This window comes from Camelus dromedarius, chromosome 18 (assembly GCF_036321535.1).
Source record: "Camelus dromedarius isolate mCamDro1 chromosome 18, mCamDro1.pat, whole genome shotgun sequence".
Taxonomy (NCBI): Eukaryota; Metazoa; Chordata; class Mammalia; order Artiodactyla; family Camelidae; genus Camelus; species Camelus dromedarius.
The window spans coordinates 40531248-40558559 of NC_087453.1; the positions used below are offsets into that span (position 1 = coordinate 40531248).

Genomic DNA, 27312 nt, shown 5'->3' on the forward strand with positions numbered 1-27312 from the left:
AGCAAATAAATTCAAATTTATTTATAACTTTATTATTATTATTTAAAAATACTATTGTAATTCTAATATTCTTCTGAGGGAATAATAGCCATATGTTGAGTTTACTTAAGTTTATTTGAGTTTATTTCAGCCATATTTTGAGTTAATTTAAGAAAATAGCATGTAGCAAAATCAGAGATAACATTTTTTGTTTTGTTATATGTTCTTTTCTTAAGAATCTTTGAATCTGAGATCATTTTACATACTTTATAAACTACCTAGGTTAATTAACCAGATTAATAATGACAAGAAATGTTGCAAATATACTTTGACTATTTAAAAGTTATCTATATATGTGTGTGTATACGTATATCTTTAATCTATCCCCCAGCACCTATTTTAGTAATTATTTACCTATAATCAAAAGAAGATATCTAACCCAAGAACCCTGAATATCATGCCAGATAAGACATTTGTAAGGGTTATCTCTTAATAAAATTTCCCATTTTTTTAGATGTTCCTGAAATTAAGGGTTTTTCTATATATTCATCTGAAATGATTGTTTAGGGCCACACACAGAGAATTTAGATTGGCCTTAAAATAAAAGGAAATCTTGAAAAATTGTATCATTCAAAAGAAGGCAAATGCTAGGATCTATCAAGGTTATAGGAATGAGAATTCTGATATATATATCAGTTATATATATATATATACACACACAGACAGATATATACACATATATACAAAAGAAATGACTTGTGAAGGAAAAGTACACATATTTGTATATTAAAATCTAAGTAAATTACATATGTGTATTTATGGACATATTTGAAATGCATTTATATATGAATTATAGATATATAAAAGTATGACATATAACCAGATTTATATATGTGTTTGTGTTTATTGTGTATCTATCTATCTATGAAATATACTTTTACTTCAGAAGTTGGTATCTTGGCTTGAAAACTTTCCCTTTTAAAAAACAACTTAGAGTGTCACATCATTTTACCAATTTGCATTTTTTAACTTTAGATTTTTGTGTAACTATGAAAATTATAAATACTAAACTCAAAATTATAAGAAATTATTTCATATAGCTGATGGATTTTGACATACTGAATGACAGCATTATGAGCTGTTTTCTGTTTAAATACTTGTGGTATGGCTTATAAGTGAGATTTAATGGGCTTCAGTTTTATTAAGGGGTTTCTGGGGCATTACTGACATTTGGAATGATTTGGAATGATTTCTCTAAGAAATATCTTTGCCGCTTCTACTAATTGGTGGTGCTGTTACCATGACTTGTGGCACAGTATTCTAGGTGCAAAATAAAAGTTCATGCTGATTTTACTAATTTTTGTTTCATTACTATATGAATTTAAGTATTAGAACATTAAAAAACCATTAAAAAGTCATAAATCACTAACTGACCTCAGGAGTACCTTCTGAGATTTCCATACGGTTGCTTGAAACAGGAAACTACCTAAGGGGGAAACATCATTGGGGGGAACATGAAAAAACTTTCTGAAAATGATTAACTTATTACAGTAATCTTGAAAATATATGCAAAATGGACATCAAGGCTTTAAGAATAATCAGCTGTGTTTGCTCAGGAAAATATCAGGAAATAAATAAAATCAGCGTTATTTTCTTTTTGTTTGCTACAATGTTCAGCATCATTTAAATGATTTAGATTTTGCAAGACAGACAACTATTGGTCTACGTTTAGTTATTAAAAGCATTCCCTTAAGTACCAACTCAGGAAATTTTAATTAACATTTAGGAAAGCTTCAACAGATCTTGAATTTCTGCTTAATAAAATTCTTTGTAATTCCCATTTACTTTAATATTTTGATTTTTCTCTGTATATAATAATGTAGTAATTGATTACTGTTTGAAATAAGCATTCTGTTCAATCCTTGTAAGGAGCATTTAATTTTGTAATAGGCAGGATTATCACATTCATATTTTTTGCTTGATTTTTATTTAGCTCTGTTTGAAATGCATTTTAAAAACAAACATTTGTGTGTTCCTACTTTATTCATTTCCTAAGCATTTATAGAATGCTTGCTACAAAATAGGCACGGTTTTTGATATTTCAAAAACCCGATTTCTAACATACGTTGAGCAGTTTATATGTGCTCCTTAGTGCTTTAGTTAATTTTCTTTTTTAATCCTCACAATCCTATACTAGGAGATAACTTATTTTATTGATGGGGGCACTGGGTAAAAAGAGATGAAAAAATAATAATCCTTGCCCTTGGGAAGTTCCCAGTCTAATGGGGTAGGACCCAGAAAAACAGCTAAGTAAAATTTTATAAGAGAAAAGCTTGTTTCCATGTCATGGACCTTCAGAAGAGGAATTGTATGTCAAGGTTTGTGTGATGAAGGAGTCAGAGAAGGTGTCACAAAGGAAATGACATTTGAAGTGGGTCCTCAATGTTAAATAGGAGTTTGCCAGGGAATGAAGGCAGGAAGACTGTTTATACCATGTCAGGAAGTGATGAAGGGGCCTTGTGATTGCTGGTTCTAGTAGGTTAACTCTGCCTGACAGGAAACTCAGGTGTTTGTGTGCATATGTGTGAGTGTGTATGTGTATTTGTGTGTGTGTGTGTATGGTCTGGTCTGCCAACGTCGGAGAGGCTAGGCGGATGGGATGATGAGGCTGGAGACGTAGGTTAGGGCCTTCTGGTAAGAAGCTCCCCACCAGAGTTTGGAATTTGAAGACCAATTTGAATGCAAGAAGAACCATGTCACTATTTAGCCAACTTGAAAACAAAGGACACAAATGCACTTATCTACAAAACAAAATTGACTCAGACATAGAGAACAAACTTATGGTTACCAGTGGGTAAAAGAGGTGGGAAGGGATAAATTGGGAGTTTGAGATTTGCACCTCCTGGGGAGTTATGGAAATGTTAGCTATCTTGATTGTGGTAGTGGTTTTGTATGTGTATACATCTATCAAAATTCATCAAATTGTGCATGTGAAATATGTGTAGTTTACTGTACAGGAATCATACCATAATAAAGACGTTTTTAAAAAAAGCTCCATAAAGAGTAGAGACTGTGTTTTATTTGTTCATTTATTCATTTCTGTGTATCTAGTTCTTTCTAAATGTCTGGCACAAATATTTAGTGACTAAATAGAGGACTCTTAAAAAAATGTTTTAAAAGTTGTAAGTAACAATTTTAGAATGCCTAAATTGAACCAGCTGCTGAATGTCTGTCATATATCCTTTTGGAGTTTATTCCTCTATTTTAAAAATTATCAATTAAAATACCTTTTACTTTAAAAAAATAAATTATTGAGGCCAAGTTTATTAACGTCTAGAAATGGAAAAAAATATTGCCATTTCAAGTTCCTTCAACACTAAATATGGGTGTTTCCCCAAAACTGTGGAATCTCATGCTATCTAGACTTGATTCCTGACCAGCTAATCAGTTTGTAGATCATATAGGAATCTTAATTCATACTTTTCTTTCTATGATCCACTTTTTCAGCTGTTTCTTGGCCATACTGTGATTCTGCCAAAGATGAATCAGGAATGATAAGAAGAAAAGTTGAATGTGGGTTTAATGAACATAACATTTCTTAAGAAAGAGGAATGGATTAGACCATATTAGTTATCTTTCTCTCCATTTAGTTAAACCACTTTGCTTTTGTTCTTCATTAACATATTAAATCAGATGTCACTGTCTATGTCTGTCCACTGATTCAGTGGCAGAATCATTACCAATTGACTATGGGTTCAATCAGTCTGCCCAGGCTGGACAATTATTGAGACCATCAGTCTTTCAGGTATCACGGAGAATGTAGAGGTGATTGATAAGCAGTGAGAGTTAAAGTCAGAATAACCCTTCTTCAATGGCTCAGCATGTCCAAGGAGTTAAGAAGTGGGAGGGGGATTATTAGGGCTGGATGAGTTTAGCTGCTAGAAGGGCCTGGCAGGTAGATTTTATTAAGAGACCTGGAGTTCAGAAACACAGGAGAGAGGGCAGTATCATGAGTGGAAGCAAGTAGGAAGCCTTGAGATTCTTGGAAGTTTACTCAAAATACACAAAAAGTTTGGGATCAATTAAGGAGTGGATTGTAATGACTTTACAAACCGAGAGCACAGTGAGTTCTCTAAGAAAGTAAATGCCCTCTGAGATGATGTCGGCAAGTTCTCTGGCCAGTACAACACTGTCGATTGGGTTAAAGGTAAACTCTAAATAGACTTCGAAATTTTAAAGTTATAACGTAGGGATTTACATAAGAAATATAGGATCTTGGTATTTACATTATTCAGAACTGTAAGAATCGTTCTGTGTCCAAGAATTTGCTTATTTGGTTTCTCACAAATTTGCATACATCTAATTCTTTCCAGGGTTTTTTTGTTTTTTGAAAAAATTTTTTTTTTCAGAATGCTTTACACTGTCTGTCCTTTCCCTCCAACATTGACTCTGTAATTTGGCACCGTTATCATTAGTACTAAATGTATTTATTTGAATTTTATTTGCTGGAGGTTTGAAGAATAATGTATAACTGCATCAAAGATTTTTTATTGAAGGTTCAAGCTAGACTAATGTAGTAAGATATTGGAGAAGACTTTTCTTATCGCCCTGGAATTGAATGCTAAGACCTGAAGCTCGGGGCCAAGAGGCATCAGGTGCCCCACATTCTAAAGAGAGCTTCTAACAGTTGGTGGTCAAAGACTCACTCCATTTAACAGTAGACACCTCCTGAACAGGCCTGCTCTCTCCTGCTATCACTGCCTCCATGCCTATTGTCACAGGTTGGGTTCCCTGGGAAGCAGACTGAGACAGAGATTAGTGAGCAGGATACTTATTAGGAAGCATTCTTGGGAGTTAAAAAAAAATCTGTGGAAGAATGGGGAAGGAAGCAGAACTGAGCAAAGAAGTTGTCCTCCTGCGTTGATCATCTAGGAAGCTGAGATGGCCCTCCAGAGTTGTCTTGAGTTGGGGCAAGGGCTGGACTTTTATATCCCCATATGTGTCAATCACTGGGCAAGCTTTAATATCCCTGAGTTATGAGATGTGAGCCACCCAGGAAGGGGGCATGGCCTAGGTGAGGCAGCTCTTTTTGGCTGGGATTGTCCCTGGAGAGGCCATCCTCTAAGGTATCATTTGAAGGTAGTATTCTATTTCCCTCCAGCTGCTTTCAATTTTTTTATTGTCTTCAGTTTTCTGAAGTTTCATTATAATGTGTCTGTCTTTGCATGGATTTCTTTGGGTTTATCTTATTCGGGATTTGTGAATCTATTGGTTTATATTTTTCATCAAATGTGTGAAGTTTTCAGCCATTTTTTCTTCAAATAATCCTTTGACCTACTTTCTTTCTTCTCAAGGTCTAGGATCTGTTGCTTTTGAACCGTGGATCCCTGAGGATCTTTTCATTTTAGGACACTCAGGCTCCTATTTAAATCTTTTATTTTAGTAGGAACTGACTCTGTTTAGGTTTAGTTCATAGGTCTTGGACTTAGTGGGCTCTAGTTCCAATAACAAGATAATTTTCAGAGCCTTTATGCTGTTCTATTTTTGGCTTGATGTAACTGGAGTGAGTGGGGGTCCCAGTGGTCCCTCCTGGTTCTGCTTGAGGGTGGCAGAAGGAATCTCCTGGTGCTTCAAGGCAGAGAAAAGGGAGTCTCTGGGCTGACAGGGTGAAGAGTGTTTCTTGGCCCGGCTCCTTATCTTGGTGGGGATCCTTTCTCCGCCCACCCCCTCCCCAGGTGTTTCTTGGTGGGTGAAGGATTCTTAGGCCTGGTGGGGAAGAAAAGCACTTCCTAAGCCAGAGCTTATTGTGGCAGATGCCCCCTGCGTGTGGGGGATGGAAGTCCTTCCTGGACTGGGTGCTTGTGGCAGGAACCCCTTTGCTGGTGGCCCCTCCCCCCATCCCTGTAATCATCCAGTGTCTCCTGGCGTAGCAGAGGAGTCTCAAGTCCATGGGTCTTTGTGGCGGGGTACTTGTTGAGACAGGATCCTGCTTGCTGGCGCTGTCCTGTATCTTTCCACGGGGGGAGGAGTCTCAGACCCTGAGGAGGAGAGCACTTTTATTGAAGACTTATTGTCAATGGGGCTTCTGTTGATCCAGGGGAAAAAGAGCCTCCCTGTGTTGCCTTCTGTAGCTTGGGGGTATGGCAAGAAATGCTGGGCCTGGGTTGCCTTCTTCCTTTGGGTGGGAAGGTGTAAGATGCCTTGCAGATTGTTCCCCCCCATCCTGGGATTTCTCACCAGCTCACCTTCCTCCTTACAACTTTCGGAGTTTTCCTTTGGTTGCCTCTTGAATTTTTTCCAGCACTTGTAGTTGTATTTAGTGAGGAAGTGGGGAGGAGGAATGGAACAGGGAGAGATAAAGCCATGCTATCTTGTCTGGACTGGAAGTCTGAGAGGGAAAATTTTTGGAAAATATAATATCATCAAGTACCATCAACTGGTAAAACAATATTTTTTTTTTACTTCAACATCATGAGTCTAGTGTTTAAATATTAAATGCATTAATTATATTAAAATATGTATAATTTATTGATTTATTTATTATAATTATCTAATTTAATGTATCTATTCTACTTCCTATTTATTCCCAGCACTCATCCCAGAGCACCCACACATACTGTCTGCTTAACAAATGGTTGTTGTTAAATAATTAAAATGTAATTTGTGTTTTTATAGATAATAAATTGAAGCACAGAGGTATAGGTGACCTGCCCAAAATTATATGACTAATTACTGGTGAAATTGGAATTACTTAAGTAATTTTTTTGGTAGACCCCCCAAATCCATTGCAACTAGAATACCATATACAAATTATTTTATTAACTCTTGCATATTCCATTTTATTTCTGATATTTGGATATCTCAGAGTGACATTAGAAATACAGCTATTTTCAGTAAGTTTTAGTTGGTTATTCTGTAAGATGTGTTAAATAATAATAAATTTTTAAAAGCCTCTGTAGTCAGTAATCAGCATCTCACCAACGGTAATACTTTTGTCTGAGATTAATATCAGAGCTTTTCAGTGCACCAGAATGAAACTAATCTCTGTTATAGAATCCACAGCTGGCCTGATGGAACTGTAATAACAAAAGTAATTGGTATTTTTTAATAGTCACAGGATGCAAATTACAATTTGTCTCCTATGTACAGAAAAAAATGGGTCTTCTTTGTAAATGATTAAAGTTGATGGTGATACAGTTACATTTTCCATGTTTCAGAGATTTCTTTGATGCTGGTAGTTTGCATAAACGTAATGATATATTTTTTATATCCTCGGGCAATGTAAAATTTTATTGCACATTAATATTGCACATTAATAAAAGGCAACCATAATTTGAAATAGAATTATTAAGCCTATGTAATTTAATTTAGGAAGGAGAAAAATTATTATGATTTTTATTTGTTACCTCAAGTAATCAAAATCGTTCTTTATTTGATAATCCTAAATTCAAGGATAGGGAGTGCTAATGATAGAAAATTTAGGATGAATAAAAGCATATATTTATTTTCATTTTGTTTATTTCACTGTAAGTATGTAAAATCTTAGATTAACCATTTTACATTTAGTTAGTGAAAGCCAAACTTTAATGACTATTATTGTTTTGATAAATTTAAATAGGTCATGTCAAAAGCTTTGTTAATTAAGAAATATATACTCTCATTGATGCATAATAGTTCATGTTGCCCAAAATCATACTGAGAATTTTCTTCGTAATGAATGCCAATTTTTAATTTTATCAGAATATTAAATATAATGTTTTAAAGGAGTTTTTCCTTGTAGACAATTTCAGATTTTATGAGATCTAAACTGCTGATTATTATGATACTGTTAGTAAGTGACATGGGGAAAGGATAATTAAAGATATTTAAATTTTTATAACTTTAAGTTGTATGACATATATAAATACTGTTCATTCTGATCACAAGTTAGTTTAAAAAACTAGTAATATAGCCTTGACATTGGTGATATTTGAATTCATTATTTATCGTGGGTATTGGATATCAATGTATTTTGAAGTAATCTGGGAGAAATGAAGTACTTCCTTAAGAGATAGTCTGGTATACTGTAAAGATAATTGGTTAGATGTTGGATGAAAGGGCTGAATTGGGTTAAATACTAACTTACTAGATCATGACTTTGGGGCAAGCAGTTTAGTGCCACTATAGCCTTAGTTTCCTCATTTGTTATAGAAAAAGTACAAGGTTGTTTGAAGAATGACAGTTATCACACAGACCGACTCTTAGGCATTGCCTAATAAATAATAAATACTTAGAAAACTGTCATCATGATCTATTTATATGTTACTTAAGTTGGCTGTGATAATGGGCATATTCTCTACCTTGGTAAGCTTACTGAAATAGGTGTCAGTTTGTCCACTGTCTTGGTGACTCAGAGCATGACTTCCTGGTAGAAATGAATCATACAAGAGCTCATTTTAAATTTTTCATAAGTTGATCATGTTGCAAGGCCAAATTTGGAGCAAGTAGTTAGATCAGAACCGCTTGATGATCCAAGTATTGCATTAGGATGAAGGGAGAGCTAGGTCAGCTCCTCTGTCACCTGTACACTTTGGTTGTGTAACAAGACATCAGCAAACTGGAAGAAGAATACTGCTTTAAAGTGATGTGCTTAGATTGGAAAAAGAAAAAAAAATGAAAACAAAGTTCTGTTGAATTTTCTTCAATTTAACATAAGTAGAATTGGCTCTGCTAAAGAAAGTCTGCATATACTGCAATAGTTTAGAGAAGAAATGGTTGTACTTACAGCATTGAAATCCATACCAAACTGACATGTTTATACAGCTTTGTGTGTTTGATCAATTTCCCTTCCATATCTTTCTAGTAAGTTAATATCTACTGGACTTCTTTATCTTTAAACTTCTGAAGTATACTTCAAATTTGCAAGGAATTTACTTAGAAAGGAGGGGAAACGTCCTCTAATCTTATCTAGTCAACTTTTTATTTAGTTTGCTTTGAAGTTCAAGACCTGTCATGGTTTGTACAGTAAACAGGAAAAGAAAGTGCTTAAAGAGGCTCACCATCAGTTGGGATGTGTGTATTATTTTTACATTAAAAGCAGACCATTTAAAATTTATATATTTGAAATCAATCAGAAATTCAGACTGAATATCTTTTCAGGTTTAAGAACTTTTTACTGATGTATTTTATATTTAAATCAGAAGCAGTCCTGTGAACCTCATCTACCTGCCAAGGCATTTTCATTCAGATTATTTATTGACAGACATCAGATGTTTCTGATGTTTCATGTACTTCCCAAGGTATAGTTACAAAGTTAGATTTTTGCTAGTTTTGATGTATTTTAATACACAAATTCTAATAATTATTAAACTCATAAGGCTGAAAAATGCCTATGCTCTTTTATCCATAAATACTTCAGAGGATTTGTTCAACAGGATAGAAGCATCAGAATGTAGGAATACACACACACACACACACACACACACACACACACACACAAAATGACTTTTACTTGAGTATTTCTTATATCTGCAGAACTGGAAGAAACCTAAGTGCCCATAAATAATGGGAGTGGGTTCACTCAGATTTGTGAAAATTATAGTATGTTACATATTATTTTATTAGTTAGAGCCCTTGGTGTATTGATAAATTAGAAGATTAGGTTGCATGGTAATTTTTATAGTAGAATCTATTGTTTTTAAAGCAATAATCCCAGGGAGACTCAATTATGTATGTATAGATGAACATGGAGAAAAGTATGGAAAGAAACAGAGATAGGGGAGTTGAGTTTGTTTAATAAAATTGATTCACATGTTCAAATAAGCATGTATTGTATATATATATTTATATGTATATGTATGTATTTATATGTACATATATGTATATATGCCTGTTATTATATATATGTATATTTAATATATTTTATATTTTTAGTTAATAAAGAAAACTTTAATCTGCTATACAGATTATTCCCCATTTGGTAGCATAAGAATATAAGTCATCCTCATAACGGTTCTGAATTAAGAGAGTCTGGGAAAGGATGTGTGATTTAGCCAGTGGTAACCAGTCTGTGTAAATCATAACTGTTCAATCAGGTCCCAACAGGAACCTTGACAAAATCAAATTAGGATACTTCAAGGACAGCTTATTTATAAAAGCAGTAAGTACAAGGGTTGGAGAGAGATATGGTTTAAGAGAACCTCAAGGGGCCAGAGGCTACCAACAGCACAGTTGTTACAATTCTAAGCCCAAATTAGTAGTAGAGGGAAACATATCAGAACCAAGAGCATTGGAAGTCATATTATAAATTAAATGACCTTGATTAGAGCAGTGACCTTTATTAAGGAACATAGTCAGATCAAGGTAAGCTTATAGGAAGAGAAACAGGGAAACAAATACCTTCAACCGATGCTCAGCTGTGTCACCAGCTCCTGACAGGGCTCCCCATTGACTGAACTCAACCGAGGCAGAGGGGTAAGAGGACCCACTGATGTCATTTATGTAGTCAAAGTCACTTTGGGCAGAGACAGGGGCAAGTGTAGGCAGTAGGTCTTAAGGAGTAAACACATTATCCAGCATGAAATAGCCAACATTATTTTTGAACTAAATAATCAAAATAATCTAGAAGGGGGGAAAGAATAAATAAAATAAAAAAATAAATAAATAAAATAAATAAAATAATGACATTCATTTTCTTTACAAGCTTATGGAATTATTTTTAAATTGACCTAACCTCAAAGACAGAATTTAAAAAACAGTAATTTGAAGGTGACCTTGTTACTCACTCTTCAGTGCAGAAGTCCTAGTTTCTTCCCAAAACCCTGATGAGGGTATAGCACTGGGCATCTCGGAGTAGGGGCAGAGGACTGTCGTTCTCTCAGATGAATATGGCCCCTGCCTCCACAAAGTAAAAACTGATCTGAATGCTTTTATTAAACACCACTAATAGTGGAGGTTTTCTGTTAACCTCTAGCATGTCTTCCTGACGTAGCACTATAATCAGGTCATGGACAGGGACTGACATTACTGAACCTCAGAATATTCCAGGTTATCACCCTTCCTCCTCTCAACAAACCTGTACCATGGCCATTATTTTACGAAAGACTGATTAATACAAGAGATTCAATAATCCATTGGAGTTTAAAGAACAGACTTTCCCGAGGACGCTGACAGACTCTGGAATTGGACCTGGATCTGTTTGATTCCCTCCTGGCACAGCCTCACTGGGCTGTGAAACTGTGAAGGAGCCCTTATCTATCAGTATAGCTCTTCCACCTGTCCCAGAAATATGACTTTCCCTTCCTCCTCTCTCTCATTCCCCTGTCTTACATTCATCCCCTTAATTAAGTATTTAACAGATATTTATTTAGTCCCTGCTCTGTGCCAAGAACTGTGCAAGGTACTGTCCACACCAACAAACCTGCCCTTCACCTTCATGGATTTTACAGTTTAGTGAGTGTTCTCAGTGTAGCAATCCTATGCATTTCCTTTAACCTCAGATCCTTTACCTTTGAGGTTCTTTGTCTCAATCTTCCCATCTATTTACTATGTCTGTGAATTATTCTTTTCTCTTACTTGTTTAACGTGTAACCTCAAATGAACCTTTTATAAAAACTCATTTGCTGTTTCATTATTGGAGAGAAATAAAGAATCCATAATATCATAAGAAAGATGAAATAAGGAAATTATGTAGAACAGTTTTTTTTTTTTAAAGATACTGTCTGGCTTTATTAAAACAAATTAGTCTCGCCAAGAAGTGTGTAAATGAGGGTGCATGTTCAGGCTTGTATTTTTATCAGGCTAAAAGTGTATCATATTCCCTCAAAAAAGTGCATCTTCCATTTTTCAAGTTGAGAATTGGTTAGCATTCAAAATCTTTGAAAGACAAATTAAAACTTCTGTTCAAGCGTCTTATATCTTTACAACGACAATTTTAATGTACATTTGAACTCATTTTTTCCCCCTGTTTAGACACGCTTGTTCACTCTTTGGAAAGCCCCAGATTGAGTTACTTAAGTAATCCCATTTTTGTAACTGAGCCAGTGTTATCATTATCAAAATTACAACTGGTTCAGAGCAGAGTGTCAAGAAGGATGACTGGTACATATAGGAGCATGTGCTGATTCCTCTCATTTTGCTTTAGTTGCGTTGCATTATGAAGCTGTAGGAACTGCCAATGCTTTAGTTCACCCTTAATAATTAAACTCAGTAATCTTCAGTAGGGTAATGTTCAGTAGACCCTATGTACATTGTGTTCTGTTACTATTTTTGCATGTGATTTCAGAGGAATAAATAAACGACAATCATATATATATATGTGTGTGTGTATATATATTTCCAATTTGTATATATATATTTGAAATTTGCAGTTGGCGGTATTGTATGGATTTGAAATTGACAGTATTGTATGGTAAATTGTAGGTTCTTCTCCTGGGTGTGATCCTAGACAAGTTACCTAACATCTCTGATCCTCTTTAGCTTTCCACTCGTGTAAAATGAAGGAGCTGGATGAAATGAGTGGTTTTACTCCCATGTTGCAGTATTCCTACAAGTCCTTGAGCACTGGGTGGTAGCTGGTGACACCAGATTGGCAAAACAGGGACAGGTCTAGCTCCTCCCTCATAGTTCAGCCAGAGTAATTCCACTTTGTTTCATTTACTTCCTGATGCCTTTTCCCCTATTTATCAATAGTAGGGCTCGTTTTATTCTGTTTTTGGCTTTTTGGTAGTTTGCAGCTCATACAACTACACAGATCCTGGAATAATCAATGGTTCCTTTGAATTCTGCAGTATGTATGAAATGTGAATTATTCATCACGTGTTTTAGCCTGGTTTCTACATGTAGTTAAGCCTATTCTTAATTTTCTTTCTTCATCACCTTCCAATCAGGAAATGATACCATTGCCCCAAAATCTGGCATTCTTGATTTTGTTTAGAAGGTGTAAATCTAGTAAAGCCTGAACAGAGAGCTGTTGCCAGATTGATGGCTGCCTTTTGTCTCTGTAGATTGTATTTCCACAGCTGTCAGTTGAGATGGTCGCTCCCTATATAAAGTGGTTCTAGAGTCCTGCACGTGCGTGGGATTTTAATCTTAATAGATTCTTTTTAGCCCTTCCTACACTGAGTTTCAAAGTATAGTAAATATAATGTGTGCCATTCTAAAGGGTGATATTTTGGCTTTTGTATCTTTTAGGATAACATGTTGTGGCTGAAATGGTGTTTTAAGTAGAGCCCCTGAAGAAGTTTTTGCCAACAATCATTTTGACATCCCATGTGCTCTACTATAATAAAAACACAGAGTAAATAAGCTAAAGTAGGTGGTCAGGATCCTGTTAGGATGAAAGCAACTATAATTTCCTATATAATAATGAAAAGCAAAGGAAAACCCTGCACAAATAGTTTTAATCAGTGTTTAAAGACTAGTCTCCCAGGCTGTTGCTTGTTTGACAAATAGTCTCGGCTGGAGGTAGAATTGGAGTGGGAAAACAAATAATTACTAAGTACAGATAACAGAAATTCCTGGGCAAGTGTAATAAAAAATTTTTCCAAATACTGATGAGGCCAGTTTGACTCACGGTGGACATGGGTTACCTCTCTCCGCTCTGGATTGTTTCACAGAACGAATGATTCCAGACTCTGAAGCTGCAGGAGGTTTAGGTATGCTCAGGTAGAGTGCTGGCACATGTTAGGTTAGCAGTTTTGATTTTCAAGACTATTGAATCAGATTTCATCACATCAGAGACTGTCAAATCTAAGAGGAGTCATCTGATCCAGAGATGCCCAATATATGGCATGTGTGCTGCTATTTTAATTCTCTTTATCCCCTTCTGACTGGGACCAACATTATTAACTGATCATGGTTCTCTTTAACACTGAGTCTAGATTTAGCCTCAGAATCCTTCTCCAATCAGAGGTGCAGACAGCCTCTTGTAATTAATGAATCAGAACTGTTTGAAACCTGTTTGCCATCACTGACTGATTCTAAACTTCCTGATGAAAGAAGATAAGAGAGTTGACTATGACTTGCCCAAATCACCTGCTACTGAGTACCTGAGGCAGAATTGAAATAGAGGTTACCTGGCTCTAAATTCAGGATTCTTTCTATTACCTTATATGGACTAAAAACGATTTTGAGATCTTAGGAGGAGAACTGCTTTAGGTATCTGATCAATTATAGCTTTGTCTTGTACTTATAATAATGTTATGGCCTGTTTTCCATCTAGGAACTCCTAGTGATATAAAATTACTTATATACTTTATTTTTTATCATTTGATCCCCTATTTAATTATAATTGTATTCTTAAAAAGGCACACAGACACATAGAAGAGGGTCATTTAAGAATTTTTTTTAGGAAGAAGGTAGTGTAATATTCTATTTGCATTTTGAGAAAAACAAAATAATGACACTATTGACAACTATCATGATTATTTTTAATTTAGGCTAATTATCTAAGAAAAAAGATTCCTACCTTGTATTCATTTTTTTTTGGTTTTGATAATTTTAAAATGAATATTTATATCTATGTATAATTTAATTTTTAATTAAAAAATTCAAAACTGAATTCAAATGGAAGAAAGCAATTTCTCATCAACTTTAAAAATTAATCATTTGCTTAGGTTATTATAAGTAAATTCTCCATATTTGCCACTTTGAAATTAGATTTCGGTAATCCTTGCTCTCATTTTATGTTCAGTGTTGTTTTTGCTTTTTAAACAGAGAAACTATTCACCTTGCTGAGTTGTTATTTTGGAGAGGAAAAAGTTCAATACACAGATTCATTAATTTGTAATGGCTTATGTTAGTTTCTTATTGAATTGGTCTTTGAGACAATTACTGTAGCTTGATCTTTTTATGTCTACCTTCTCTGGTAATAGAAGGGGCTTTTAATTTAGAAAAATATGAATGAAAATAGAATTGGTTAGTAAGCATGCTCAGAGAAGAGGTTTTAAAATCTTACTTTAGAAGCGGTAGCATCATCCTTATCAACTTCAAGTTTTACTCCTTTCTCCTTTTCCTTCTCTGGAACTCTAGGAATGACAAGAGGCATAGTCAGAATTCTCTCTAGCAAGGGTTGTAGACAGGGATGTGAATATATAAGCACATTTCATACAGTCTCAATCCCTATTTCCAAGTAAACTCTTAAGAGTTTCTTTAGCAGTCCTCGACCTTACAGGAAGAAAAAGGACCAAAGTTTGCTCTTTCTGCACACTTCAGTAAACAAAAAAACTCTCATATGTCAATTAAGAAATTGGATTAAACCTGCCAATTTTCTCACTACTAGAAAACATGTGTTGAGAGCTTATTAAAGGCAGGCCAAACTATTAAACTCAGACTTTCTCAGCTGGGATACACCTCAATTTATTGGAAATAATCAAGTAAAAATTAAATGACTATTAATTTTAGATACACAAAGGTCATTTTCACTTTTGTAAAATGGAAGAAATAACATTAGTCCACCTGACCAATAAGTGTTATATTATGTATAGGGTGCTTTGTGAAGGTAAAATGATATTAAAATCATAATAAAGCTTCACTTTTATTTGCCTACGTTTATGTCACTTTTGCTGAAGAAAATTACCTTAATATTTTTCCTAATAAAATAAACATTTTTAAAAAAATTTTTAGAGAACATAAATTGATAAAATAGACTTAAATTTGATGGACTCCTTAGAAAAATCATTATCAGGATTATAGTTATGCTTTGAATATATTTAAGCAGCTTAAATTGATTCTGTTACATGAGTGATAATGCACATGAAATTATCTTAAAAGTGATTGTGCACTGTGTAGATGGCACAGTTTTATAAAGTAGTTCTATGTTGATGTTAAAATGTGACCAGATATGCTTATCTAGACATAAGCACACATCTGACATAAATTGACTTGATGGTTCTCCAGAACTGGAATTCCAGTTCCTACAGTTATCCACCCACATGTCTTGGACAAGTGCCTAGTTAAACAGATGGGTCTTGGGCTGTGCTCTCAAAACAGGCAACCTCCACCTTCATTGAGCAAAACATTGGGCTAAAATAAAATAGGTTATTTTGTGTTATTGTGATTCTGGGCACGATAATTTGAGTGTAGAACTACTGTTCATTATTGTTGTTGTTTGTTGTTGGAAATAACTTTTTCTTTATGAATGACTATGTATAATTGGAGGACAACAGATGGAATTTCAAGGATCTGGAAAAACCAATAGATAGGGAAAAAGTTCTCAGTCAAATATAAAAATAAAAAATCAGCAGGAGTGTGAAATGCCAGACAGTTTTATAAATGTGTGTAGCAAAGATTTTTAAGAAAATGTGTGAATTAGCCAGGAGACATCCTGAGATTTCCCCCATCCACTAAGGGGTATGGAACCAAAATAGGATTCACAGCATCTTTCCCTCATGTCCCTTCAACAAGTTACCACCACAGCAGTTACCAGTTTGATTTGGGGCAGGATATTAAGTCCTGGTTACCATCTATGTAAATGCTGCGCATTTTCACTGTGAAGTCAGAAGGATTTGGGGGACTTGAGGTGGCAGTTTGGCAGATGACTTTATAATGTCAGAAGTGAGTTTGTTTCTGGTTGATCAATGGCATTGCTATTCAAAAAGCACTGAGGGGAAGGCAAAGAGCAGCAGTTAGATGGCCCGGTGCTTGGAAGATCACAGGAGACAAACTTTGATGCTTTAATATTGACATATTGAGAAAACCTTCAAAGACATTTGTTCTCCACAGATTTTCATGACGTTCTCTTTAGAGTTTCAATAATTAGCAAGCCATCACATATGAATATAGGCATTTATTCTTGAAATGCTCCATTATTTGTTGATAGATTCAGTAACACTGAAACTTGCTTCTCTTAATTATGGTGGTACACAATACGTGGACATCACACTAAAATTCAAGTTAGATTCCTACTCCTCTTTCTTCAGTGATTTCTTTAATCTTTTGGTAGCTCAGGTTTCTCTACAAGGAAAGGGACCTTGGTCGCCACATACTTTATTTTGCTGCAGGATTTATGTTTTCTGGCTTTAGTTACTATATAAATGTAGGCATAAGATTGCTTAATCCTTCAGCAGGAATCTGCAATGGAACTTTCTGAAAATTTGACCTCTTTAAAAAAAATCTAAATGGAATTGCTTGATATTTTGCTTATTATTTGGCTTCTATAATTGTGTGTCCTAGATTAATGGATAAATAGGTAAGAAATGAAATACTGTTTTACAAAAATGTTTAAAGTTTGTTTCTTTCCTTTGAGTAAAAATCTTAATGCAAAAAGACTAAATTTGTTACTGTTTGAGAGTTAGTTCTTATTGCAAAGTGTCTTGAGATAGCTTTATTTGATGGTGTTTAATTTAATTAAAATTGTCATTATACTTTCTTGTTACATTGTCCTTTGAAATTGTTGAAATTGCCTAAATAACATTGTTCTATCTGTACTTGATAAAACGGAGAAACCAGAAGATTAATTTAGATACAGAATAGAAATAAAAGGATCACAATATGTACTTCATTTTATAGATGGAAGCACATTATAAAAATGGTTATTTGAAGAGAAAAAAGAGATAAAAATAGTGAAGTATTTTAATTTTCATACTGTCATAAAACAGTAGTAAATTCTGTCTTTATATGAAAATACATATCTCATTATGAATATGACATGATCATTATCAGATTTTTCTTGAACTACTCTTTATTTTTATATATTACTTTATATATTATTTGTATATATTTTATAATTATCTAATGTCTTTTGTTTTCTTTTATTTGAAACAGCAAATGCCAGTCTTCTTGGAGGAGGAGGTGGTAAGTCCTGAACATCACTTAACTTAAAATATATTTTATTACTGCACCAACCATAAGATGTTTAGCAAGTTCTGTGATACTTTTAAAGAAAATTAGTTTTGCTGTAGTTATCAACCATGAAAATTATAATCTTCCAGAAGGTAATTTGTAATAGAAATACCTTGGGTTTGTTCAGACGTTTGTTTTAACTGACTTCAAAATACGTGGAATGCTGTTGTTCTTCTTATTGGGCTCTGAATTTCTGCCTCTGGCATAAGCTGTAGCAGCTACAAGCTACTCAGTTGAACACACACACAGTAGGGGATGGAGTGGTTTTTAATATGAATTCTAAAACAGTACATCTGGAGAATCGTGGTTTTCGTCTTTTTTTTTTTTTTCATCATAGTGACTTAAAAATTTTGTGACTTTGTAGCCTGAGACCTTAATATATCAGTGACTTAAGAAGGAAATTAATATTGACACTCTGCTTTTTCTTTCTTCCGTTTTAGAGGAGAAAGAGAAAGAGATCACAATGAGATGAGGAAGAGAGAGATTCCTGTACTGGGGATTCTTTTTTGATACTAAAATCTTGTAACTACTTACTATTTTTATTTCTAGGTTGAAAGATGAAAGCTTTCCTAGCCCCAGTCTATAGTATGTAGTGGGGAAGGGAAAAAGGGTGTATGTATGATAGAAAAGGGTCCTTTTCATTCAGGACCCAGAAGGACATAAATCGGTTTGTTTTCTCTCTCCCTCCTTCTCCCTCTTTTTGTGATTGGGTTTTCAAAACACAGGTTAGAAATTGTTTACTTAATCCCCAACTTTTAAGAAATGTAAACCATTTACATAATCATCAGGAGGTTTCAGTGTAAATTTTATTTAAAAATTAAAACGTTAGCCATTGTTCCTATATAAGAATCAGTAGAGTTTTCAAAACAGAATGTTGGAAATAGAAATGATGGAAATAGTTTAAACTAGAAAGTGCTCTCATTTTCACCTGTCAATGCACATTCTATAGCAGAGCATTTTTATTTTTTCCCAAATTACTTTAGAAAATATAAATATACAGGATTTCTCTCTCTCTCTTTTTTTTTTTTTTTTTTGGTATTCTTTGGGAGTTGGAGGGGAATTTTTTTGGAATTTATTAAATTCCCGGGAAATTTTTATCTCTAGGTCTAATAACTTGTGAGGGAGACATTTAAATAAGTGCTGTGGTTTTCGTCTTTTTTTTTTTTTTTTCATCATAGTGACCTAAAAATTTTGTGACTTTGTAGCCTGAGACGGTAATATATCAGTGACTTAAAAAGGAAATTAATATTGACACTCTGCAGTCATCAAGCCCTCAAGCTCTAGCTTTTCTGCCTTCCTTCCTGATGCATGGAACTCAGGGTCCACGATGGCTGCCGGACTCTAGCCATTGTAAATACGGGGGTCGGGAGGAGTAAGCAAAAAATCAAAAAGGTGGCCCCTGGAAGATGAGCCGGTTTTCTTACAGCAGCCTTACCTGAAATCCCACATTATCCTTAAACTTGATCAAATGTTCATTCATGGAAAATACAGTTTTATTCCAGTAAGCAATGTGCTCATCACAAAAAGTTGTGTTCTGTTTTCCAAGGAGGAAGGGGAGAGCAGAGGTTTTGGCCTGCCATGAGTAGTCCCTGCCACTGTGGGAAGGCAGGCTACTGTTCAGGCAGCCTTGTCAAGCTGCTTTGTTTCACTGTATGTGTACATGGTTGGCGTGTATAGATCGACTGTAGTCAGCTGGCCCATATTTCCTTGTGGTTCCTCCAACCTATGTAGGAAGATACATTGAGCATTTTTAGCAACGGCAGGATGTTGAGGAATAGGAAAACTCAGCTTTCTGTTTACCTGAAGTATATACTTGACTGTCCTCTAGATGGTTGATTTTTCTAAATGCAGTTATTTGCCATAATTTCTAATTTTTGAATTGTAAAATTAGCAGTTCAGCATCATCATACAGGTAAATTACAAGCATTTAAGGTGGCTGTAATCTCCTTCATTAAAGTAGGTCATTGACAGGTTGAAATTCATTTATGCACTTCTGGAGATGTCAAGATTGCTCTCAAATACATGTCTGATTTTTGGAAAGGTACATCTAAAAATTAAATTTAAGGAATATTTTTACCCTTCTCTCAACTGGTGTTGGCCTTCTGATTCTACGACAAATCTTTTTAATTCTGTCAGTGGTATTTGTCAAGTAACAGCTAATAACCATCCAAGAAGAAGCACTTGAATGGATATAATCCTCTTGAATTTGATAAGTGATTCCTTTTATTGACTTGAATTAATATCCCCTCAAAAGCCTCTAAAGGGAATAATTCTTTAATTGACTAAACAATTTGATTAAGAAAATTTGACATCACATGGAATATAATGATGGTACCTTAAGAACCACTGTTTTCAGGTCCTCAGAGGGACTTCCCCCCAATTCTGTATGCTGCACTTGAAATTAAGACAAAATCAGTCTGTACAAAATTGTGTTATCCATAATCTTAGTATTTTATTGTTCTATTTTAAGTGCTTATAACCAAGACAAGAGGTCTCTTAAAAGGAGATTTTAAAAATGATCACAGTCATCCTCTCAGTTCTGATTTTAAAGTGAGAGAATCATTTCACATAGGTGTGAATTTTCATCTTTGGGCCAGAGGTTACTCTTTTTAGGGACTTAGTGTCACTGACTACAGTTCATTGAATGGATCATCTCTGTGCATATTTCCTAGATATGTTAAAGGCACATAAACATACTAATTATTTAGGTAAGAATGTAACTGGATTCTACCTTCCAGGAAGCCTTTACATTACCTTTATATGGTATAATGTCAAAAACCCTTAGAAATTCTATTAATTTTTTGCAAGTTTTCTAGTCATTGCTCCCAGTAGTACCCTGCATAGCTGTATAGCACATTATACATAAAACAAGTAAATTTTATTTTCTCATTTAGAACTTTTATTAGTCAGAGCAGGCTATATCAGGCTGTGGTAACAAACTTAAAAATCTTAGCGGCTTCAACAGTAAGGTTAATTTCTTGCTCACATCGTGGTCTGAGTAGAATTGGTGGTCTCCTACTCAGGGTCTCCAACAGGTTGTGACACAGAGTCTCAAGTTGCTTCCCTATTTTGTGGCTACACTATATGACATGTGGCCACAGTCACAGAACAGGAAGAAAGAGAGTGGATCTTGCAGGATATATTTATAGACCAGTTTGTGAATGGCTCACATCACTTCTGCTCATGTTCATTGGTCAGAAATCAGGCAAGTGACCCCCAACCTGACTACAAGGAAGTCTGAGAAGAATGGAGTCTTCCAGCACTCCCAGAAAGAGGAAACGGGGTGGTGAATACATAGCACTGTCTCTGCCACCATGCTCAAATGAGACCAGTGTTATTTAATAATAATAATAATAATAATAACAACAACAACAATATTTTAGGGTTGAGGGAAATGTGACTTAGGGAGATTTGGTGACTTCTACAAGGTTTCACACCTTTTAAAGGCAAAGGTTCAGTGAAGACAGGGTTCTTGACCTGCACTCAGAGCTTGTGCCTTTGTTCTGTGATTTTTAATCTATCTTTGCCCTTTACATTTGCCTTTTCTCTACACGAGTAGGTAACTTGGAAAAATGAATGAGAGGATAAGAAAACATGCAGCTGAGACATGGATGATACTTCCCTCGGGCTTATTTTCACGTCTTAAGCTCAGTTGATAATCTGAAAATACATACAATATCACTGTCTTATGGCAGCTTTGGATTGCTATCCAGATTCATATACTTTGTTTGTGTATTTGAGGTTTAGTCTTAGAACATACTGCGTTTTAAATACATGTTTACTTATCTGTAATAAGCATATTTTACATGCAGAAAGTCATGTGATGTTGTACTTTTGGAATATATAATTTAAAAAAAAACACCTTTGCAGCCAGTCTTAAATTATGCCAAGATGCTGAATTAGAAAGGAAAATCAGAATTAAAGAGCTACTTCCTCAGTTCCTTTCAGATCATCATGTACTGCACTGGAACATAATTTACAGTCTCTTACTTTGTATACTGTCTTTCCTTTTCATTGTCACAATAATTAACATAAGACCGGAATCTGCGGATTGAACCCAACCAGGACATAGTTTATGGGATTTGCTCCCCCATTTAGTCTGTCAAAGCTCCTGATGCTAAAGCCTGAGGCAGAATGTTAGACATTTAAAATGACATTTCTTGATGGAGTGGCAATTTAAGGTTGGCTTTTTATACACATAAATTTGTAGGACTTCTTTTAAAATTGTATATATATATAATGTATATGTGTGTGTGTGTATATATATATATTTGTTTTAATACTGTAATTCTAGACCTTATCCTTGAGGTGATTCTGTAGCAAGTTAATTTTAATAGCACAGGGAAATATATACGTGATCTTATGGTAGTCACAGAGAAAACAATGTGACGATGGATATATATATGTTCATGTATACCTGAAAAATTGTGCTCTACACTGGAATTTGACACAATGTTGTAAAATGATTATAACTCAATAAAAAAAAGTTAAAAAAAATATAAAATCTCTAAGTATAAGCAACTGCCACTGAGTAAACTCTCAGCCCGAGATGGAATGCACAGAAAACCACTTTTCCAGAATGAGAACACAGCATATAATACGCCCTTCTCCACTTCCAAAGGCTTCTTGCTCTCCTTGTGCCCTTAAACAGGGCTTAGACTTGAACCAGGTGAAGTACCAAAGGTACTTCAAAAGCAGTGACATCGTGAAAGCACTTGGCTTCACACAATAGATACCCTCCATGTATCTCCACCCACCCATCACCTGCTTCTACATACATGCGCACATGTGAGCACATGTCCATTCATTCATTCATTCATTCATTCATTCAACAAGTACTAATTTAGAAACCACAGTGTGTCAGTGCTGATTACTGATTTGGCAATAAACACTGCTCTTTCCCTTTGACCAGTCATGGTCCGTGTTTGGCTGAATTTTCTGAGCAATTATAATTCCCTATGTTCTTTCAGGTCTTCCAAGGATTTTCCTTTCATGGAGCTTTTGAATTAAAATGATATGACTTTAATATCAATAGAGTGGGCATCCAGTGTCAGATTCCTTCTTTAAAAAGCAGAACAGATACCCTGAAAAGCAGTTTTTTCGCAAAAAAATCTGAGTTTCTAACAATAGGTTTAAAGGTCTTTTTCAGTGTGTTTCAGTGGGAACGCTTTCGTAAATTACTTCTTAAATATCCACAAGCATCGTGGAGCGCCCTCTCACCCTCCCTCCACATACAGAACGGAATCCCCTCCATGATTCCATGTTTCACTCTTGTTAAACCTTGAGATTTAGCTGGGCCTGAGGCATTAGAGGGATCTGGGATAGTGGTCCGCAGTGAGGAGCCAAGTCTAGTTGAAGCAAGCAGAGTGCTGGGGGTTGCCCCTCACGAGAGTTAGTCAAGTGTGTCTGGCAGTGAGTTAGCCAGCTGCTCTGTGCTCAGTAGGTGCGGGGGTCCCAGCCATGGGCCCAGGGAGTAGCTGAAGTCTCTGAGTCCTGGGAGAGAGCAGCTTGGCCAACAAATTCAGGAGCCCTGGCATTCTTGGTCAGGTGGGGACCCAGTCTGAGGAGTAGAGTTTCAGGAAGAGATGTGATGCTATACCATGGAAAATAAGACTTGAATTCTGACTGCCTCTGGTAGGATTGAGCCTGGATACAGCAGGTGGTTAAGCCTGCTGGGAGAGAGCAAGAGACCCAGGTGTGAGGAAGGATGGGGGACAGGGATGCGGGGACCAGGAGCCAGGCCAGATCTGACCACATCCAGTTACATACTGGACCAACCTGCCTTTGTCCTCCCTCCCTTCATCCCTCCCTTCCTCCTGCCCTCCTTCCCTCTTCCTTTTTCCCTTCTTTCCTTTTTCTCTTTCTCAGTCAACAGCATGTAGTGATTACCTATTGTATACTAACTAGTCTTGACACTGAGGTAGCAAAGAGTCTTATAACAAAGTACAGTCAGAGGTATAAGTATTTATTTATGCATCAGTATCATAAGAACTAGAAATGCTATTAATCCAGGAAAAATGGAGCAGAAATGATGACATCAACTTTTGGAGCAGTCAGGGAAGGCTTCCTGCAAGAGGTGACACTGAAACAATCTTGAAGGATGAGTATCATTTTCCAGGAGAGGAAGGAAATGACTCAGTTGTATTTTTCACTATTGGATGTAGATGTATTTTATAGATGTATCTCACTGTGTTTCAGTTGTCCTGTTCTACAGTCATGGTATGAAGACCTTGGTTAAACAGTTTTCTCTGACCATTCAGGCATGCCACTTAAAATGGAGTGGACAGTGTTAGAACTAAAGAGAGGAACTCTGGTACTGGGGGTTCTGAGGACGTTGGCAGCAAAACTCCATCCCAGCAACCCTCCCTGCCTTGCCTTCTTCTCTGACTACCTCACCTGCATCTCAGTTTAGGGACAGACTCTGCAGCTGCCCACACTAGTTGGATTTCTAGGATATGTTTTCCTCATTCCACATGAACTTGTCTAGTTCTACTCTTAGAAGTTTGACCTAGTCCTGATTGACCTCATCTTGTCTGCCATTTGTCAGTAAGCCTTTTAGATTCTTCGTGGGGGAGGAAGGAAAGGGTGTAAAATCCAGGGCATGTCTCTGCTTGAACTCTTCCTTTGTACTGGCCATTCCAAGGATATGCCTTATTTATTCCACCTCTAACGTTTGTAACCTCTCAATTTTAAAGCTAATTTAAAAAGTATTCATCATATTAAGTGCACACCTACTTCCCCTTCTGAGTGAAACTGTCCTATCTAAAAACCCTGTCCAAGGGGCAGTCTTGTGCAGATTAAATGCCTCTTTTCATTCTGGCCAAGCTGATTAAAACTAGAAAGATACAATCCCCAGTTAGAGCATAAACTTCTTGAAAAAAAGAGGTTTTCTTACTCATTTTTATGGCCCTGGTAGCTTCTACCAGATGTAGCATGTATTTCATTTTAATTTTGTGATAGTACTATCTTTCATCTTGGATTCTTAACATGTTTAGACGTTTCAGTTTTGACCAGTTTGCTCTAGAAACATATCTTTATCTTTAGATGATCTCTGAATGAAAAGACAGAACTTTAAAAAATACTTATAGCCAGCACCCTGAGGCTCATATGCATATTTCTGCAGTAAATATATTGCCTTTTATTTTTAAAACAGTTTACATAGCTAGGATAGCATAATTTTCTTTAAATACCAAGATTATATTTTTTTCAATTCTGGGGGATAAAGAGAACAATATAATTTGTATAGATGTGGAAATGAAATGTAGAAAATTTGTGTTATATGGAAAAAGGGAAAGGCCATTGTCTCATTCATGTTTTGTTATATTGCAGGCATTTAACCAGTTTATATCTTTCAATCAGAAATATTATTGTCATTATTGATTTTTCTTGTTCAAACCTGTTGGCAAAACTTTTAAATGCTAATGTGCCAGTTAATAAGATTTAATACTCATTGAAAAATAGAATCAAGGATGTGACTTAGGAGAAGTTTTTACCTAGATTGGCTTAGCTATTGAACTCTCTACATCATGCTTGAAAAGTGATAGGCGATGAGAATTATGGGCAGTACTCTCTTAATATGTTACTTGATTTAGGTTTTTCATTGAGAACAATGAATTGATTTTGTAATACCACTTGTAATTTAAAATATTAAGACATAAAATGGTAGGTTACTTAAGATTAAAAGTATAGGCATTGATGCTATGGCCTCTATTTTATGTTTTATTACAATAAATAATCACTTTTTAGATGCCTAATTTTGTGCACTATTAAAGATAATTGTTTTTTTCTCTCTGACATATGCTTCATTTCATTAGCTTGTGGGTGTTCCATAAAGCCTTTTTGTGATCAGTGTGTTCAACCTTTAAAAGAAAAATAGAGTAAAACCATTTTACTCCTAAGTTTTCATGACTGAAGTTCAAATTATTTTAAAATATTAATTACACTTAAAAATTAAAATATTCACTATACTTTGTTGAATTAATTAATCTTTGTTGAATATTTCTTCATACAACTGAATAAAAACTTGATATGTTCATTGTGATGGCTCTTTTGCCTGTTAATAATATAAATCATTGAGACTTAGAACAGTTTGAAAAAAATTGTGATATCATTGCAGAACAGATACCATGGAAAGTAGTTTTTCACACATGTATTATTAGGGGAGAGAAACCCAACCAGATTGAGGGAAGGACTTTAGATTTTAAAGATATGGTAGACCTAGGAAATCAGAAAACCTCTATGCAACAAACTCACATAAGCTGTGGATAAAATATAATAAAAATTAGTTAAAGTATATAGGTCAGCTTGCAAGAAAGAAATGATATCTTTGGGTGCCATAAATAAGAGAGTACTGAAAAAACAAAATGAACCAAAACTATAATATAAAATCCACACTATAGGTGCCTTATGGTCATTGGGCACCAGGAATTATGGGGCTAGTTTTCATTTGGGGATTAGAAGTAGGACTGCATAAAGTCAGAGGTTAAAGCTTAGATCCTTACCTAAAGCCAAGATCCTCAAATTGTTATACTCCCAATCGAAGGGTGGACTTGAAAAAAAATTCCCTGCTGGCTTAAAAGAAACTACAGGGAAGACTCCCCTGAAAATTCAGCATCTTGAGCCTAAAACTTTATTGTGTTTAGTACTTTAATCTATACTACCATTGTGTCTGAGAATCCCAAAGACAATAGATTAACAAAATTGGCCTAGGGGTTACTATTAGAGGCAAATTCACAATCACTCTGAAGGTAAGTGCCCAACACGCAGGCCATGTGATACTTCCACAAAAGCAAAAGCCCTGTCAAAATGATCTCATTTTCAAAAATTACAAAACATATGAGGAACTTTACAGTGGAGAAGCACAACAAGCACTACTTTAGCCAGGTAATGAGAGTCACAACCAATAGTGATAAATCATGTTGACGGATGTACTTTTGATATGACATATTGAAAATGCCACCTTCCTTCTGTTGTTTTCCTCTCAAAATCTATAACTCCAATCTAATCATGAGTAAAATATTGACAAATTCCAATAGAGGAGGATTCAACAAAATACTTGATCAGTATACGAAGCTATCAAGGTATACTGATATTTTGATATCACCAAAAATGGGAAAATCTGAGAAACTCTCACAACTAAGAGGAGCCTAAGGAGACATGTCAGTTAATCATAATGTAGTATCCTGGATGATTTCCTGGAACAGAAGAAGACATTAGGTAAAACTAAGGAAACATGAATAAAATGTAGACCTTAGTAAATAATAATATGTCAATATTGGTTCATAAATTGTCACAAATGTACCACACTCATTTAAGATGCCAATAATAGGCAAAGCTGGGTGTGAAGTACATGGGAACTCTCTGTCCTATCTTCTCAATTTCTCCATAAGTAAGTCTAAAACTCTTCTAAAAGATAATCTATTATTTTTTTAAATGAATCATGCCAGAATGCACACTAAATATGCAAGAGTCACAATGGAAATCAGGGTTAGACTCCCAGGAATGTAAGGTAGC

At 35.2% G+C, this 27312-nt stretch overlaps 1 protein-coding gene across 2 annotated transcripts in view; it reads left to right on the top strand.

Annotated features, from left to right (window-relative positions):
• Positions 1 to 27312, top strand: part of MACROD2 (mono-ADP ribosylhydrolase 2) — a 1873695-nt gene that overhangs the window by 421598 nt on the left and 1424785 nt on the right. For both annotated transcript variants that reach the window (XM_064475896.1, XM_064475895.1), the window contains exon 4: positions 17722 to 17751. In XM_064475896.1, the coding sequence (XP_064331966.1) occupies positions 17722 to 17751 (30 nt within the window). The remainder of the gene's footprint in view (positions 1 to 17721; positions 17752 to 27312) is intronic.